Below are 19914 nucleotides of genomic sequence, written 5' to 3' on the forward strand. Positions count from 1 at the left end.
CGAGCATAAGTCTCACTGAAAGTCACTTTTGAAAATAGGACTAGGCTCCTTAATCACTTTGGCACTTCTGAAAATGTGACCCCTAATATTTTGAAAATGGAGATGAAATAATTCTGGACGATATAAGATTTTGTCCTGGAAACCATATATAGTGAATGAAAGGTGAAGAAAATCTAAATCACCAGTGCACAAAACAAGTCTGCACTCTACTGAATGCAGTTAGATGGTCTGGTGAGGCACAGTGCACTTATCACTCACTAGCACTGTCAGCAGCATCAACAGGCTTGGGAGAGAGACACAGCCCGCCTTCCTCAGCGAGGTAGGCGTTTGATGCAGTGCTGGGCATCTGATGGAGCTGATGCAAATGGGGAAGAGGCCCCAATCATGCAGCTACATACCGGGCTTGTGCAACAATCTGTAGCATGGTTTTTTGCTTTCAAACATAAACCAGGAACTAAGTCTGGGTTCTAGGATTCATTTAAACACAAACTAGTCTGTAATTACAGGAAGCCAGTCTCTAAAATAATCTTAATGTCTGCATTAATTACACTGTACAGTGGTTGCATTGTGTCTAGATAGTGAAGGCATCTCCATCAGTGAGGACACTGTCTTATTCTCATCACAATGACAATACCTGTTTATGCCAATAGATGCTCATCTCTGAAGGCCTCAATGCACCTTCTTCACACACACAAGCTGCCATGTGGGCTCCCATATCTACAAACTAACCTCACTAGAGCAGCACAAGTGGAGAGCCTGTTTATGTGGTTTGGCCGTTGTGGTTCTTATTAGGGATGGGGCTGAACAGTAAAACTGATCCAAAGCCCTTTGAGGAGACTTCGATCACAATTGATTGTGGCTCATATGGCATGTATCCCCCTCAATGTCTGTAAAACACTTAGCACTTTTAGGATATTATAGAATCTCACATTTTAAATCTACAATAAAATCGGAATTGCCAGTAGGGTTTTAAAAGAATACTACAATAAAAGAAAAACTAATGACCTTGACCTAAGACAAGTGTATGAGTTGCTGCCACTGAAAAGAAGTACCTGTTCATTATAGCATTTTGGCTCCTTTGGACCAATTCCAAGGCTTAACTAAAGCACTTCTGAATACTATTACCTGAACAGAAAGCAAAGACTCTGAACACAGTGGCGTAAATTTTCAAATTTAGGTGCTTAAATTTAGGCACCTAAATCTATATTTAGGCATCTAAATCAAAGTGGCCTGATTTACAAGGTAATGAGACCCTGAAGCCATAGGTGCTGGAGCTAAGGTCTGCAACTCCTGGCTTGAAGGGGTTTCCATCATATACAGGGTTTACAGTTTGGTTCAATGGCTCTCAGCACCCCCACTATACAAATTGTTCCAGCGCCCCTGCTTGAAGTTACTATTTAATTCCATGGGATCTGCTGGAGCTCATTATCTCAAACTCAGGGCACTTTGATTTAGGTGCCTAAATATGGATTTGTGCATTTAACTTCAGGCAAGCAAGTTTGAACATTTTTAAGCCTCTCCTTCAGCCGAGAGTACACTATTTGAAAGGTACTTCCATTATAGGACTATCACACACTGTATCTAAATGTCATTTTAAAACAAGCACCGTTGAATATCAACTAGTATGCAGTATAGTTACTGTTATTGCAGAAGGGCACCTACCTTAACTCCAATAATGGATTTACGGTGATAAAAACAGCAAAGAGCTGCTATGAGAGTTTGAAAAACATTACAATCCTTAGGCATTTTCAAGTCCTCTGTCCTGTGGACCCTTTGGATTAAAAGTAAATGATCACCACCAGCAACTTTCAGGAGTTACTCATGAGCTCTTTTGTATTGACCTCGGCCTGCCAGGGCTCATATACTCCCCCTTACTCACACATCAATCTGGGACTGTTTCCTCAGCTAATGCTGATACTGTCAGTTCAGTGGCTTCTGGCAGACTAGCTTGCAGCCTGCCATGTAGAGAGTGCCAGAATCCTCATGTGATCTATCACACTCACCAATGAAATTCTAACCCTCTGAGAAAGTGCCTCTATTTGGGTATCCCGTTGGATCAGACTTGCAGAGTACAAATTATTAAACCACAAGCTCAAGGCAGACTCTTCTTCTCAGCAACGTACAACACCTGAGTCACTCACTGCATTCCTAAAGGTTTGATTGCTCACTCCTACTGTCTCTGTTCAGTCACAAAGTATGTACATGTTTCATAAATAATTCTGTTCAGCACCCAAGTGATAAGGAGAGAGAGGGAGAGTGGTTGCCTAGGGCTTGTATGACTCTGTTACTCTTCATAATCAAAAAAGATGTTATATCCTTAGAGTGTAGATAACCAAGGAAAATGTCAAATCTGTTTATTTTTAATCAGGAAGCTTCAGGTAGCCAGTCACAGGAAAACAATTGGGAGAAGCCAATTACATCAGCACAGCCAATATTAGTGATATAGCTAATGCAACCTTTTGGAGTTTAATTAAGACCATCAATGAACAGCCAGAGCCTGGTGCACGCCCCATGTAACTGGGCAAGCTGTTAGAAAGGAGAACATATGTGTAAGTTTGAAAACTCTTCAGCGTGGAAATAAAGTTAAACCTAGTCCTCACAGAAAAGGAAGCAGTCATATTTACATACATGCTGTGGCTGTTAAAGTACACCACTACCTCAATATAGAACCACCCAATAAAACACAAATTTCGATATAACGCAGTAAAGCAGTGCTCCGGGGGGTGGGGCTGTGCACTCTGGTGGATCAAAGCAAATTCAGTATAACACGGTTTCACCTATAACATGGTAAGATTTTTTGGCTCCCGAGGATGGCGTTATATCGGGGTAGAGGTATATTCCCTTTCATCTGTTTCTTTTAATCTCTTCTTGTATTGTGGAAAAAAGTAAATAAAGCATTGCTGATTGGCTCTCTCAACACGGTCATATTTCCTCTTCTCCTACTCTTTTCCTTTCCAATGCATTAGTTCTAGGTTACGCTCATAATAAAGAAAAAAAAGCAGCACTTAAAACTTTCCTCAAAAATATACTGTCATAAATTGATTGGTTTGTATATGTATCATTGCCCTCTACTGGATGGAGACAAAACTGGTCAACAATATGTCTTAGTCCCTGTATAATTAGGAACTAACAGAGACTCTTCTTTAACTCAAGTGTTAGGGACTTGTGCCTTTGGAGGAAAGACTGGATTTCTATACAGCTTCATTACTGTGACAGTCTGAATGGCTATGATATGCAACACAGTAATAGCTATGAGATTCCTTCATGACCACAGAATTGTTACAGTATTTTAAGAAGTTAAAATCTATAGTACCAGTGGAGAGGAAAATTTTAGGAAATGAAGGGTGAACAAAGGAAATAGCTGTAGGCAAAAAGCTGGATTTAATTAAAAAAATAACTAACGTCCACAACATAAATAGCTTCTGGAACTCACTACCACAGGATACTATGGAGGCAAATAGTTTAGCAAGATTCAAAATAGGATTGGACATTTTTATTTATGATAACATCTGCAGATGATTAATTTTAGTCATTTAATTTTAGATGGATTTTTTTCAGCCCGTAGTTACTGAAACAGATTCACTGATGCTTGTTCCAGAAGCAGTTCAGTGGGAGATGGTTTTCATGCAAAGCTCCTTTCCACACTGTTTGCCTGCTAAGATCAACTACAAACACACATACTAAAATAAAGAAGGAGGGGTTGTCATGTTAGCCTGTATCCACAAAAACGAGGTGTCTGATGGCATCTTAAAGACTAAGGCATTTATTTGGGCATAAACTTTCATGGGTAAAAAACACACTTCTTCAGATGCACTCCATGCATCTGAAGAAGTGGGTTTTTTTACTCACAAAAGCTTATGCCCAAATAAATCTATTAGTCTTTAAGGTGACACTGGACTTCTAGTTAAAATAAAGAAAAAGCCCTATTGTGCAGTGGGTGCCCTCCTGCTCCTGACCAGAGTGTAAGTGAGACAGCTTTCAGAAACTTGTGTGCAGAAACACTGGCTACTGGCCTGTAAACTCACAAAGTGTCAAAAAAAAGCCATGGTACTAAAATGTGGCCACTTCTTATGGATACAAAGCACACCAGGGTTCACTTCTCTTAGTATTTTAAATGGAAATGAATTACAAAACACTGCAATTTATAGGTCTGATCCTGCAACCCATACTTGTGCGAGTATCTCCATGGGAGTCAATAGGCCAAACTCTGATTCTGTCTCATCTGCGTTTTTCCAGATTTACACCACTGCAACAGAGCAAAATTGACCCAAGGTATATGCGTGTATATGGATCAATCACAGAAGGATGCCAGACCAAAGTTTAATTGTGCAACAAGGCCTGATCCACTGCCCACTTAAGTCAATGGAAAAAACCCTAAAGACTTCAGTGGGTGTTGAATCAGGTCACCGCTCTCCAAGAAGTCCCTCACCTCAGAGCTCTACGACCTATCAAAGTTTTCAGTTATTACTTTCTTACAGAATGGAAGCCTGCTGCCTCTCACAACAGTACATCCACTCCAAACATCTGTGAAATGTTGGAAGCAGCTGACCATGGAGATAGATAAAGTTTAAGGGCCTGATCCTTTACTTGAAGTGGTGTGTGTGGTGTGTATGGGAGTCCCCAATGAACTTAAAGGTGCTCATCTGCACGTCTAAGTGTAGAACTGGGCCTTAAAGTGGCAATTACCCATCTTGGGAATTCAGAGTGTGTGATTTCAAACCATCTAGTTCTTTCAAGACTGGCACTTTCTGTTCCAGTATTTATTTTAATGTGCGATGACTGAACTCTAGAAACCACAGATTTGAAATGCAGACAAATAAACCTGTATATTATACTGACTGGGTCTCCTTGGGACTGGTATGTATGCTGCAGCTCTTCACTGGGGAATAAACAGAGACTGTCAAGTCAGGCCTGGTCTACACTACGCGTTTAAATCGATTTAACGAGCGTTAAATCAATTTAACGCTGTACCCGTGCACACTACAACGCCCTTTATAGCGATATAAAGGGCTCTTTAAATCGAATTCTGTACTCCACCCCGACGAGAGGAGTAGCGCTAAATTCGATATTAACATATCAGTTACGGTTAGTGTGGACGAAATCGACGTTGTTGGCTCCCGGGCGGTATCCACCAGTGCACACTGACCGCTCTGGACTGCAATCTGAACATCGGATGCAGCGGGCAGGTAAACAACAGGAAAAGCCCGCGAACTTTGAATTACATTTCCTGTGCCCAGCTGGAGCTCTGTCGCACGGGTGGCGATGCAGTCTCAAATCCAAAAAGGCTTCAGCAGACCATCGAAGATAACTAGACTGATTCGTGTATGGGAGACAAATCTGTTGTATCAGCTCCGTTACAGAAACGAAATCAAAGCATTTGAAAATAAAATATCCGGATAACGTGCTGTGTGTACGGAAGCCAGACTCAAATGACGCTCATGGATGGAGGGTACTGAGACTTCAGCTATCCACAGTCACAGCAGCTCTGAAAGTATTTGCATTCTTGTGCTGAGCTCCAATGTCTGTAGGTTCAAACACAGTGTCTGGCGTGGTTCAGGGAATAGCTCCTCAGTTCCCCCCCCCACCACCACGTGAAGAAAAGGGAAAGAAATCATTCTTGACTTCTTTCAATGTCACCTAGTTGTACTGAATGTGCTGGTAGACGCGATGCTGCAGCAGTGAAGAGCAGTATCCACTCCTTTCCCCTCCCCGGTGAGCGGTACAATATGACTGATATCCGTGTCACCATCAGCCCGTGAGTGCTCCTGGCGGCCTCAGGTGAGGCTGGCGGGGCGCCTGGGTAAAAATGGGAATGACTCCAGTTTACTCAGTAGATGGTACAGAACGGCTTGGTAACTTGTCTTCATCATAGCAACTGGGGCTGAGCTGTCATCAGCCCCCTCCCTCTGTGTAAAGAAAGATTCCGTACTGCCGGACTGTCATAGCCCCGGAGGCTGCCTCCCCTCATTTTATCTCACTACAAGTCTGTTTCTTATTCCTGCATTCTTTATAACTTCATGACACAAAGTGGGGGGGACACTGCCACAGTAGCCCAGGAAGGTGGGGAGGGAAAACGGTGGGTTGTTGCAGGGGCACCCCTGTGAATACTGACATGGAGCAGCTGTGTCTCTGATACACTGGTTCTCTAATACACTTGCCCTTTATTGTAGCAGGACTGACTCTATTTTTAGAAACCATTAAGGAGGGATTGACTCAGTCCCAGTGAGTCAATCCCAATTTGCTTTTGCGTTGCGCCCCCGGCCGATTCAGCAGGGGCACTCATTGATAGCAGCGGCATACAGAGGGGAGAGATAACCGTTCATCTCATTGCGATTTTCTCCGGCAGTAGACGTACAGAACGGACCGTATCATCTCTGCTATTATTGCAAAAGCAAGTGAATGCTGCTGATGTGCGCTGGAGTATCGCCTCTCTGTCCGCGGCATCCAGTACACATATGGTGCCGGAAAAAAAAAAGCTGAACGGGCTCCATGGTTGCCGCGTGCTTATGCGTCCGCCAGGCAATCAGGGAAAACGGCCGCGAAAGGATTGTCAGCTCTGTATTTTCAGGGAGGGAAGGGAATGACTGACGACATTTACCCAGAACCACCCGCGACAATAATGATTCAACCCAGAATTCCAAGGGGCGGGGGAGACTGCGGGAACTATGGGATAGCTACGGAAGAGCTACTCACAATGCAACGCTTCAGAAATCGACGTTAGCCTCGGACCATGGATGCACAATGCCGAATTACTGTGCCTAGTGTGGCCGCATGAAATCAAATTTATAATATCAATTTTATAAAACCGATTTTAGCTAATTCGATATTATCCCGTAGTGTAGACGTGGCCTCAGTGCTGACTCTCACAGCTTTGCTTTCACTATCCTCTTCCTGCCTGTATTAAAGACACTGTGCAAACCTACCACCACATGGTTTCAGTCTAGTAGGGAATGAGGCTACTATCACTACAGAAGAGCTGTTCAAATAACTTTCATTTTAACCACAGACAGTGGACATCTAGTCATCACAGCGCACGCAAAATTCTGCTAGTTCAGAAGCACCGAGTTCAGCGGCCGACAGGAAAGTGGTGGGTGGGAGGCCAAAAGGCTTCTAATAATAAATAAATAATAATAGTAGAGCACCATATTCTGCCCTTCCATGGTATATTTCATCCAAGAAAGCAAAAGCATCTTTCAGATATTAAATTTAACCTTGCAATACCGCTGTGAGACAGGCATTATGGGTACAGATGGACAAAGTCAGTCACCTGGGGCCAGCAATTCAGAAGAATTCAAGTCCCATTTAGATATCTAAATAAAGGCTGTACTTTCAAAAGATCTGCACCTAGAATCTCTCATTGTGACACTTATGGCCAGACTTTCCAAAAACACTCGGCATCCTTACACTATCAAATTTGCTGAAAACCTGGTTCATTGTTTTGGGGCCTAAATGGGAGCTCAGCCTTTTAAATATTCTGGCCCAGATTATGGACGCTGAGCTCCTTTGAATGTCTGTGTGGCCCACAAGAGTTGCAACGATTTGTCTAAATCTGACAGCATGCCAGGGCAGAACCAGGAGTGCAGTGCAGGCTTTCCATTTCTCACTACTCTGCTTTAACCAGTAAACAGCACTGTCTCCCTTTTTTAGCTGACCGCAGTAGCCATTCCAAATCAATGGGTATGTATAATCAAGTTTTTAATTCAGATACAAATTCTGACTAATTCCTTCATGTAAGAAACTACAGCACAGTCTATCACCAAGAAAACATGACCTGTTGTGAAGAGGTTCAAATCATGTCATCTTTAGGACTGGTTCTAAATTCACCCTCTCAGATATCTAGATAGATTAGATACAAAAAGCACAGAATTACCAGTCTGTGTGGACATGGGGCTTTTAAATATATGGGAATGGATGTGTGTGTGAATTCTGATCCCACCCTCCCAGGGTGAGCAGGGCTGGCTGAAAGAGCGACTCTCTAAGAAACTCCTTCTCAAAACTGCATCTTCAGCTGGGCCCTGCATCTCCTCTCACACCAGCTACAGACATTCAAAACATCTATGGAGGATTCAGACAGAAACAGGCATTGGGAAAGATCCAGACATTGTCTTGGAGTTTGGCTTTTTTCATGGTCAGGTCTAATTTAGAACACTTTATTCCGTGACCATGCAAACAAGGGCATTTCAGGCCACCTATGGTAAACAGCTATTCAGTTAGTTGCTAAAAGCTAGAGAAGTTTAATAATGCTGCTTCCTTAAGAGGAGGGAGTGAAGGCTTAGGACAGCAGAGAGGGTAGAGTGCATCTGATGTGGGTATTTGGTAAATGGCTACTACAGTATCTATGCCCAGTGACTAGAGTGTAGTCCAGACATCCAGCTATAAAGAAGGATGATTACTGACCCTGTACTATGTATATGTATTCCAATGCCCACAACCATTTTACACATACACTCGTATCTTAAATGACAAACTAATAGTTTTGTAAACTTCACTTAGAGCTTGTCTACATGGGGAAATTTACTGAGATAATTATTGCAATATAATCATACAGCTGTAGTTTTACTGCTATAACTCTCTGCATGGATACTTATTCTGGAATACAAGTGTTTTTTTCCAGTTTAGCTTATGCAACTTTGAAAAATTTCCTCATGTAGACAAGTGTTTAAGCTTAGAGAACGATTGTGCCAGCTCTGCTCACGATCAGTGATATCTTGCCATTCACTGATTTCCATAGGGCTCTATGGAGTGAGACACTGCTCAACATGAGAGGTGGTGGCAGAATTGGGCCCTTAATGAAGAGCAGCAATGGCCAAGTTCTGCCCCGATATATATCATTGACTTGAATGGGATTTAACAAGCTGTAAGTCAGAATTTGGCCGTAGATTTCAAATTTGACCCAGACCAAGTTCAATCTCTTTCAGGTTTTCAAAGACAAACCAAAAATCACAACCAGAGATGGGAACAAGGACAGGAAAAGCATGAGATTTCTCTTACTTGGTTTTCTTCCAAATCTTCTGAACACGACCTGGTTGCCATTCTTTCCTTCTCCTCTATAAAAATAGAGGGGTTGGTCCTATGCCTCCAATAGATCCCCAATGGGCCAAACCTCCTGACTTGAATGGGTATTCACGGATATAATTGGATGTGATTTGGCCCAATATGTTTTGATGTGGAGGTGCGTGTTTCTCTTTGGAAAGGCTTGTGAAGCAGCAGATATAACAAAGCTAAATTATTGCATCCACAATCTGAGATGAACAGTATGGCACAAATCACAAATAATAACTGGCAACTCATTCCTTCCTGTCTGTGACAGTAAAGAAAAGAATCTGTTCAGAAGTGACTACTCACAGTGGCTGAGTGCCAGAAATAATGATCCTGGCCCTCAAGAAAAATAAAACTGTCCAATTTAATATGACAACTGCTGGCATCCTTTATAAAAACAGCAGTGTAATTGTCAGGAAATAAAGACTTCTTTCTTTAGATAATGAATACTGCATCATTATACTGAATTAATCCTAGCCAAAAAGCATATAAAAATGGGATATTTGTATTTATCAAGGTTTAATGCCAGCCTTCCATTGCTCTGTTCATGTCTGTGAGAGAGAGAGCATGCACATATGCACCCCCTCCACAAAGAGTTAAAGAAAAGTCCATCTGCTTTCATTAATTTGAGAACAAAGAACGCAGGACATACCTACAAGATGGGGGACTCTATCCTGGGAAGCAATGCCTCTAAAAAGATTTGGTGGTCATGGTGGATAATCAGCTGAACATGAGCTCCCAGTATGACACTGTGACCAAAAGAGCTAATGCGATCCTGGGATGCATAAACAGGGGAATCTCGAGTAGGAGTAAAGAGATTATTTCACCACTTTATTTGGCACTGGTGCGACCACCGCTAGAATACTGTCTACAGTTCTGGTACGTACATTTCAAGAAGGATGGTTGATGAATTGGAGAGGGTTCATAGAAGAGTCACAAGAAGGATTACAGGATTAGAAAACATGCTTTATAGTGATAGACTAAAGGAGCTCAATCCATTTAGTTTAATAAAGAAAAGGTTATGGGGTAACTTGATTACAGTAGATAGGTATCTACATGAGAGACAAGTATTTAATGTCCTTCCATCTAGCAGAAAAAGGTACAACACAATCCAACAGCAAGAAGTTGAAGATAAAAACTGAAGTTTTCAAACTGAAAATAAGGTGTAAATTTCTAACTGTGATAGTAATTAACCACTGGAGCAATTTACCAAGGGTTGTGAGGGATTCTCCATCACTGACCATTTTATAATCAAGATTGGAAGTTTTTCTAAAAGATTTGCTCTAGGAATTATGTGGGGGAAATTCTATGGCCTGTGTTATACAGGAGGTCAGAATAGATGATCACAGTAGTCTCTTCTGGCCTTAGAATCTATGGCCTGGTGTGACATGATACTAAGACACAAGACTGGAACCTGGCCTGATTTGTGGCCTCTTCGTGTTGCACTGCTGGCACAAAGCAGCTATAAAGCTGGTGTAGCTGGTTATGAGAGAATCACCAGAGTGTGAGGGAATCCTCTGTTAGCGAAGAAAATGTATAGCAGCTCCTATGCAGTGCCACATACTAGTAAGTTGTTTGTAGTCAGCCTTTGGGCTGCTCTAATTTACATAGGGGAACCAACTTGGTGCATAGACGACCTAGGAAAATAAAGAACCCAAAAAAGTGGTCTAAAGCCATTTTTTCACCATCCCATCCTGTATACATCTTGACAGCAACCCACGTTCTGAGTTGCTGAGTGCAAGAAAATAAATTTCCTGTGTCATATGCCTTCAAAACGTCAACAGCAGACTTGAATTGTGTCCCCCCCAAACTCAGATCTGGGACTGTTACAGCCCTTTTACGCTGTTCTGGCCAGATATGCCAAACCCATGGAAAAAACACAGGAATTGGGCTTGTTTTTGGCTTAACTGGCTTGTGAGTTGCTTGTTGGCTAGTTTTTGGCTTGTAGCTTGTGTGGCTTGAAGCAGCTTGTTGCCACTCCCCGTCCCTTTTTTTTTCTAATCGGCTCCCAGCAAGCTGGGGCAAAGGTGAGGGAGAATCAGGGATGCACAGCAAGGTGCTTATTTACCACGTGAAAGTTGGCAACTGAGATTCTGGCATAAATGGCCCAGGCATAAGGGACAAGGTCTTATCACCATCCAGGATCTGAAGTACTGCAAGAAGAGATGATCCTGCATTTCAACGTAATAAACGGCTCATTGAAATAATTTATAACAACCTTATGAAAACAGACAAATAGTTGAAGTAAGGACAAACTCGTGTGTAGCCTAGCTTCACTAACAATCAGTCTACACACTCACAACTAAGATAACATGCTGAATCAGATGGGAAGCTGTCTGGGAACTGTTCTCATTTATTCATAAAGATTTCAGCCTTGCAAATCAATTATGTAAAATAGTAGATTGCATCCCATAATGCAAGGTTGGGCAAACTTTTTGGCTGAAGGGCCACATATGGGTAGGGAAATTGTATGGTGGGCCATGAATGGTCATGAAATTGGGGGCTGGGGTGCAGGAGGGCTCTGGCTGGGAATGCGGGCTCTGGGGTGGGGCTGGGGATGGGTGGTTGGGAGTTCAGGAGGGTCTCTGGGCTGGGACAGAAGGGTTCAGAGGATTGGTGAGGGAATCTGGGCTGGGGCAGGGGTGCGGGAAAGCACCAGGGGGCCAGGCTCTGGGCAGCACTTAACTCAAGTGGCTCCCAGGAAAAGCAGCATGTTCCCCCCTCTGGCTCCTATGTGGAGATGTGGCCTGGCAGCACTGCACGCTGCCCTGTCCGCAGGTGCCACCCCTGCAGCTCCCATTGGCTGTGGTTCCTGGCCAATGGGAGCTGTGGGGGTGGCACTTGGGGCGAGGGCAGCGTGCAGAGCCCCTTGGCTGCCCCTACGCGTAGGAGCCAGAGTGGGGACATGCCACTACTTCCAGGAGCCATGTGGAGTGGGGCAAGACCCCGACCCTGCTCCCCAGCTGGAGCGCTGGAGCAGGGAAAGTTCCCAACACTGCTTCCCGGCGAGAGCTCAAAGGCCTGATTAAAATGTCTGGGGGCCATATGTGGCCCCCAGGCTGTAGTTCGCCCGCTCCTGCCATAATGGAATCATATGTATTTCAGCCCGAACCAGATAAAAAAAAGTGGGTTGAGACACCTCTTTTAGTCCATATTCAATCAGCAAACTATTCAAACATTCGAATAAGCCTCACATGTTCTTCAGTGAAATATAAATATCCTGATCCCATTTTAAGTCTCTCTCCAAGAAAAACAGCTAAAAAGGCTGCACAGACAGGAAGCTGGATATAAAGGGGAAAGGCATCAAAGCTAACTTCACATAGTGCAATGTTCAATATCATAAATTTCAGATTTTATATAACAGGCAACCAGTCACCTGCATGTACTGATGAATGGCACTGAACTACTGACACCATATGGGATACAGGGTATTGCAGATTACAGCAAGCATACATGAAGTCTAATCATGGTTATAAATGCTACAGCTATAAAACGGCATCTGTAGGACTGTGAGCAAATGTGTTATAAATGGAATCTGAAAGCAAAATTAACCACGTGATTTAAAAAAAAAAAATCCAGTCTGAAGCATCTAACTTGTAGGATGGCAACATTCTTAACTTAAATACAAGAATTTCCCTTTCCCTTAACAGGACCTTCTTTATTAACATGTCAGAAATACACAATTCAGCCTATTTGTATTGGCCATCATTGCTGTCAGCAGAGCTCCCACTCCCCATTCTTCCTGGTAGTTAGTCCTGTCCCATCCCCTCTGTTAATCTTCTGAGGGAGATGCCTCCACACAGTGGCACTACCTCCCTGGTTATTCACAACAGAATAATGCACGTATTTAACAAAGCGCAGGTCATGGGGAAGAGGAAGGGCGGGAAGATGTCCAAAATGGAAGGGGGTGAAGGCACTCCTGAAACTGCTACCTAAAACTAGCCCCTCCCTAATTCAACTGCATGTGGACCTAAATTAAATATACAAATGCCTGATACCAAAAACCCATCACTCAGTAGGCATTCTGCCATCTGTGTATAGGGCAATCCTTATTGGGACTGGCCTTTTCTTTCCCATACACTCTCCTCCCTGTTACCTTTGCTTTTTGCAGGCTGTTGTAGCTGTGGCTTCTAATCATAATTCAGTAGACACGGCAACAGGTGTAATCTCACTTGTTTGCACTGCACAGGTGTGGTGTGGGAGAGGTCAGTGTTACTTCCTTTTTCTCTGTTTGATGGTTCTATGAGGCAATATAAGAAACATTCTATAGCTGTCACAACAGTGGCAGAGATGGCAGCCTGCCATCTATATGGTTTTCAATACACTTTTGGCCAGATTTTTTAAGGTATTTAAGTGCCTAAAGATGCAGATAGGTGCTTAGTGGGATTTTCAAAAGTGCCTACCCAGGTTTGGCACCTGACTCACAGTAACACCTACCTGCATCTTTAGGGACCTATATACCTTTGAAAATCTGGTCCAAATTTATAACTACAACTGGCCATTTTCACACCAAAATATACCCTCACACACACCCTGGCAGGAGGCTTATCTGCAGCAACCTCTTTCTTATTCCCTTCAGCCACCTCCTCTTCTTCCCTTCCTCCCGTTAAGAGCTGATGTAAAAAGCTGCACAGAGGAAACCATTTGCAGTGCACACCACCAGCAAGTTTCATTGGTCCTACAACATCCAAGAACTATGCTGCATGTTCCTGAGTACCACCTATTGTCTTCCTAACTGGTAGCATGTATACAGCTATAGATGACTCTTGTAACACCTCTTCTCTCGCTTTGCTCTTCGTTAACTTAATTTTTTTAATGTACCCCTCAGACAGTTTTTCTTTCATTGCCATCACAGTTAGTTCACATTCTCTGTCAGCCCTTGTACCTGGCCTTTTCTCTTCCCCTCTGTTGCTGACCTTGTTTAGGTTGTTACCAGTCTAACATCTGTCTTGCCCGACACTGAGCTGAAAGGGCCCGACCTCTAAAATGGACTGATTTCCTTCAGCATGGCAACACCACAAAAATGTTTCATGTTTTAATAATCGTAGTGAGACTGTGATCAGTTCGGAAAACCAGAATCAGTTCTACTCTGGCAGGACAGGCAGCATTTTCAACAGTGGAAGACTAAAGTTAACAGTTTAATTCCTATTAGACACCTAAATAAATGACCAGATTTTCAAAAATGCTGAGTACCCAGCAGCTCCCACTGAGAACAAAGTGTTGTTGGATGCTCAGCACTTTTGAAAATTAAATCTATATTTAGGAGGCATAAGAAAAATAACCTGGGAGTTAGTTTTAGACTCCATTTTTAAAAATCTTGACCAGTGAGTGCAGGTGTTCGGGGATGGTTGGCTGTAGTCTATTTACCCATACAAAAACTTGATGTAGTTGAGTAGAGGCTACAGGATCATATTAGTGCTCTGAGTACATATTATCTTTCAACGATTTTTATTCAAGTTATTGGGATTTTCAGAAAAAACCTGGCAACAGTTGGTCCTGGATGAGCAGGGTAAGGCATTTGCTGAAGTAATATTGTAACATCATGGGTATCCAAGTGAATGAGGAACATATTAACTACAACAATCCAGCAAACAAAGCAGCTGGAGCCATTAGACTGCAGCATGTGCCTACCCTAGAGCAGATGGGAGGTGAAATCACCCGATCCAAAAAAGCACTTTGTTCCACCTAACATTCTTCTCTTGCAGCTTCTCTTGAAACCCAGACCCACTTGCAACTCAAAAAAGGAGGGAAAAGAATGGAACTACAACATGTTAGGGGGTCTTGAAGCAGGTTCTCCCTCAATGAAGTGAGTGAGACACATCATGTAAAAGGAACAGTTTTATTCCAATCAGAAGCACATGTAGAGAAAGCTATAGCATTGTGCTACAAAAAACAGGGAAAAAGAACTTCAGCCTCAAAGGACCACTTCTTGAACAGTTATACAGCCTGAAATTATTACCATAATCTGCCTGGCAACAAATTACACTCTAACTCCCCCTTGTGGTTTATAATATATTAAAACTGTGCTGCAAAATCTGTTTCCCAGAAACCCAATAGGTACACACCCAGATTTCAAACAGCCCCAAGCTTTGGGACTGTTTGAAATCTGAACCCAGATCTAAACATTGTGATTTGAACCAGCATCTGTTAATATTGTTTATTGACAAAACTATGGCAGAAACTGGACTTTAAGGAACCTTCCTTGATTGTAAGCTCTTTGAGGTAGGGACACACTACACATATATATATTCATATGGTACCCATAAAAATGGAAGCCCATTTCAGACTGTGGCCTTTGAATGTTACCATAATAATCCTTGTAATAGTTAGTAAATAGAAATGATACATGAAAAAAACAAAAAAAAAGTACAGCTGTAATCTGGTTTCCTTCCAGCTATGAAAGAGAGTCAAACACAGGCTCCTGCCTTTTCTACATGAAACAACTGAACCATTGTGGAACTGCTCTCCTTGAACGAGTGTCGATGACAGTATCAGAGACATTTCCAACACCATGTCAAGATCCCTTGGATGGTGTGATCCACTCACATGGATTCAGCTACCACCTTTACCATCCTGGGTAAGATCAAAGCAACGCTCATTGAATGGGGAAAATGTTTTGAAGAACAAGCCAGGATACTCTCTTTCCTTTTTTCAAAGCTGTCTGCCCCTATTGGTCACAGTGGTGCCAATCCTCAGCATTCTGTTCAATTCAACGCTTAGCCTAGAAGACTAGGTACCATCAGTGATGATGAAAAATGCCATCTTCCAACTCCAGCTTGCTAGGGAACTTCACTTCACCCCTGGCTCCCAAATAAGGTTCTGGCCACACTGATCCATGTGCCTGCCATCTCCACATTGGATTACCGTATCTGTATCTGGGGCTGAAGGAGACAGCAATGCCAGGCCTCCAACTCCTCAATGGGACTGGCTGCCACAGGTGCATAATACGGTGCTTTGATCCCTCCTTCAGCTCCCAGTCCATTTTTCTTGCCAGTGCAAGTCTTTTGTCCTGATCTTCAAAGTAATCAATAGATCAGGACCTAGCTAACTCAGTGACCATAGCTCCATCCATTACTCACCATGATCACTTGCATGCCTCTGGGACAATACTGCCCACAAAACACAGGATGAAACATATGAGAACCAGAGACATTTGGTACCGTACCGTGACATGAATAAAATCAACTCAGAACACATTTTACCAACAATTCTACTTCCAGGTGACACCACTACCAAACATGTAATCAATCAATTTTCCACTGTGTTAATTAATAAATCAATTAGTTAATGTTTGCATGAGCCTTTCAAAATTAAAAGTGTTGTACAGGTGCTATGTATTACATACTGCATTGCCTGTTCAGTACCACACCTCACCCCCACTTTATACAACATGTAGTGACAGGACTCATGGTAACAGGAGACCCATGAATGACAAAAGAGAATGAAGACCACAATGTGCATACTGGGATGGCCAGGGATGTTACCATTACCCCCTTCTCTCTCTCCTCCCCCCCATTATTTTTATTTTATTTTATTTTATTATTTTTAAAGAAATGCTCCTGACCTGGTGCCTGATGCAAATCCCATTAAAGTCAGTAAGAGTCCTTCCATTAACTTTAATGGGTATTGGATCAGGCCCCGGTGCCCAATGTCTATCACGTCAATACAAGACACATTTTGTCTTGCATTTCAAAAATAATCGTGCAAAAGGCAATGATCTTCAATACAAATTTATGATTTTATAGGGTGCATGATTTTGAACCACAAATAAAATCTTGTGTTGCCGTTCCTTAAAAGTAAGCATTGTCCTGTATTTTTAATTTCTTTGAAAAGCAGGTAGCCACTCTACTGTTTCCATACTTTTGCCTCATTGGCCATGCCATTTAGATTCAGTGATCTTATTAATAGCAGCATGACTCTCAGCATCTGGAAGCCATAATTATGGATATTTTGAAGAAAAATAAAGGACATGCCAATTTCTTCCAGTGAAACACACGGGAGGATTAAGAGCATTGTCATGAAACTCTGGACAGTCCCTGAGACATAGAAACAGGTGGCATGTTTCATAGAAATACAGACTTTAACCGAAGGCATTTACAGCAGAGATTTATGTTTCATCTCACAGCTCCTGGAATACTTCTTCCCTCTAAAAAGTAGCACTTTTGGCCAATTCCAGGGACACACCACAATGGAAATTGGTTTCAAAACTGTTGTTTACCACAAAAGAACGACCAACAAGAGATGTGTGGCTTTTGCTACAGAACAGGGAGAGATGTTTGATGCCTTTACCACAGATAGAGGTGCAGAGAAAGAGGGATTTGATGGACTGAGCATTTGTTTAAGATTCAGAAGTTCCTGGTTTCTACTGCTAGATCTGACTCACTTTCTCCATCTGTAAAAATGGGTTGATAAATGTTATCAACCTCAAAAGGGGTGAGCTGCAGATTAATTAGTTAACGGATGAAAGTACCATCCGAGCTTTAAGTATGCCTACTGGCACCAAGGTACCATAGAAATTAGCGCAATATACTTTTATAGGCAAATAGATTTTCAGCTCAAAGCTCAGCTATTGCAATTGTAGTGAATTGATAAGCTTTGATGTTTCAGGATCAAATAGAACTTAGAGTTAATGATTAAAAATAAATAAAATCAGAATGTGGTTATTAATAGAGTCAGTGAGTTATAATGAAACTACAGAGATAAGATTATTCTTTAACATGCAATCCTGGAAAGTAAATGACAGTCACAGAAACATCATTTTATGTATACCCAAGTCAGCAAAACTACAGCAGTATGTAAGAATAGGCATTGCTCCATACATCAGAGTCACCAATCCTACCTGCATCAGTAACACAAGTGGAGAGAAAGAGTGCAAGAGTCAGCACTACAGAAAGATCACCCAATGAAAGGTGTGTGTGGGGGGTAACTTTCTATTAATATTGACTACCATCCATTCTTGGATGAACTAGAATTCATGAGTTTATTATTTTCCTCACTAAGATCTGAGTTTGAATACATGGTAGGCATTAAAATTCTCTCTCTTTTGAGTATAATCAGGAACATGTAGGCATGGAAAAATAAAAAAGACTAATCTAGGAAATTGTCTACTGGCCAAGCATGAATTAGACATGCAGTAGGAAATTGTATTATATAGTTTTACATAGTGGTAGGCACACTTCTTGCATATTCACTGGGGAAAAAACAGCTTGGATTTATGTCACTGTAACAAAAAGAACTATATGTGAATTACTATTTTCCAACTTTTCATAGACTGACCTGATATCAGCCACATCGACAAAAGTCGTGAGGATACCCCTGAAACCTATATTTGCATGGATAAAATTCCAGCAACAATCATGGACAATATTATTATTGACAAATTAGAGGGATTTCCATGAATTTAAACATATAGGGTGAAATTTTTAAAGGCGGCTGGGGGGAGAAATGTAGTTCTCATTATATTTTAATGGGATTTGGGCATCTAACTCTCTTAGGCTCCTTTGAAAATCCTAGTTGTAACCATTAGACCAAATACATTGGACTGATAGAGCTTTTTCAGGGAACAGTAGAAAAAATATTTAAAATTTTAAAAATATGGACTGCTCATCCTAAGAAATACAAAGCATATGGATCCAAAAATGTTTACCAATGTAGTTGTCATTTTCCACTTTCTCTCAGAAAAGCACTCTCATTCCACAGTACAGATAAAAGCTTTAAATCTTCTGACAGCCATGCTGGAAGTAAATGACTGTTGCTATAAACCATTTAAGTGACCATCCTTTCTCAATTATCTTTATTTTTTAAAAAGTGAAAAACTCTATTCATTATCATTCTACCGACCTACACTAGAGGGCAATGCATACCATCAGGCACTCCTCAAGTATCAAATTTTCGAATACTTCTTTTTTTTGGTCTGGAGAGAGATAATGAACTGGCTCAACAATCGTCTAAATTACTGACAATCTGTTCTTTCTGAACCTTTGGTGATCCACAAAAGGGTTGTGTTAAAGCCACGTTTTCAGGTAAAGTTCTGTTGAAAAGTTAAACGTAAAAAAACTCTTTCTAAAAAGCTTCCTGAAGTGACGTTATAAAATAGCCTCCATGCCAGTGGCTTTCTTCCAGTGTGACAGTTTGTTCATAGTTACCACAGAAGCTTTGTAAAGTATGTTTAATCAAGTATGTAGGAAGATTTTCAGATTTCTACTAATGGAGACATATCCCGCATGTTGCTACCCTTACTATTTGCCCTCCTATATGTTGCTGCTGCTACTATTGCAACAGGGGAAAAGAAACAAAACTGGAAAATTTTGGATCTGAAAGGAATTCTCTTGCTGCTTGGGGTTAACAAATTCTCTTGGAGTCTCCATCCCAGCTCTGATTCTTAATGGATAATGCTCACGGACAGGGTTAGAAATCTGGCAAACTCACTGCTCACAAGTCATAACATGTATCTCATTGTGCAAGCTCCAGAGGACAACATTAAACAGAAGCTCATTTTATCAGCATGAGCAGATCTAGATGATGCAGCTGGAAGTTTTTCTGGAATGGGCTGATTTCTGGATAGGGTAAGGCTTCTGTAAAAGATTATCACGGTGTCTTAGGGGAGTCCTCTCAAAACACCTTCAGTGCCATAGTGAAAGGATTCTTTCCCAACCCATTGACATTTGTGATGCCAATAGGTTGGAAAAAAATATTTTCTTCCTGCTATTCTCATGGCACTCTTTCCAAATGATCTTTTTGGCATGTGAATGACCAACAATGGCCAGAAAATCAGTAAGAAATCATGATTACTGCCAATGTCCATATAAGAGCCAGACAGCTGCAAAAGTTAGTTCTGTTTTAATTTGGGAATAGTAATAAAAGATTTGGTCTCTA

The 19914-nt window shown here is 41.8% G+C and overlaps 1 protein-coding gene across 3 annotated transcripts in view; it reads right to left on the bottom strand.

The window, feature by feature from the left end:
* The window catches only part of BCAR3 (BCAR3 adaptor protein, NSP family member), a 131405-nt gene that overhangs the window by 34502 nt on the left and 76989 nt on the right, over window positions 1-19914 (bottom strand). Inside the window, exon 1 of one of the 3 annotated variants that reach the window (XM_032773025.2) lies at window positions 1663-1897. The exons of the other annotated variants lie outside the window; for them this stretch is intronic. Within the exon in view, the coding sequence (XP_032628916.1) occupies window positions 1663-1746 (84 nt within the window). The 5' untranslated portion in view covers window positions 1747-1897. Of the gene's footprint in view, window positions 1-1662; window positions 1898-19914 lie in introns of those variants that run through there. 3 annotated transcript variants of the gene reach the window in all.

This window comes from Chelonoidis abingdonii, chromosome 7 (genome assembly GCF_003597395.2).
Source record: "Chelonoidis abingdonii isolate Lonesome George chromosome 7, CheloAbing_2.0, whole genome shotgun sequence".
Taxonomy (NCBI): Eukaryota; Metazoa; Chordata; order Testudines; family Testudinidae; genus Chelonoidis; species Chelonoidis abingdonii.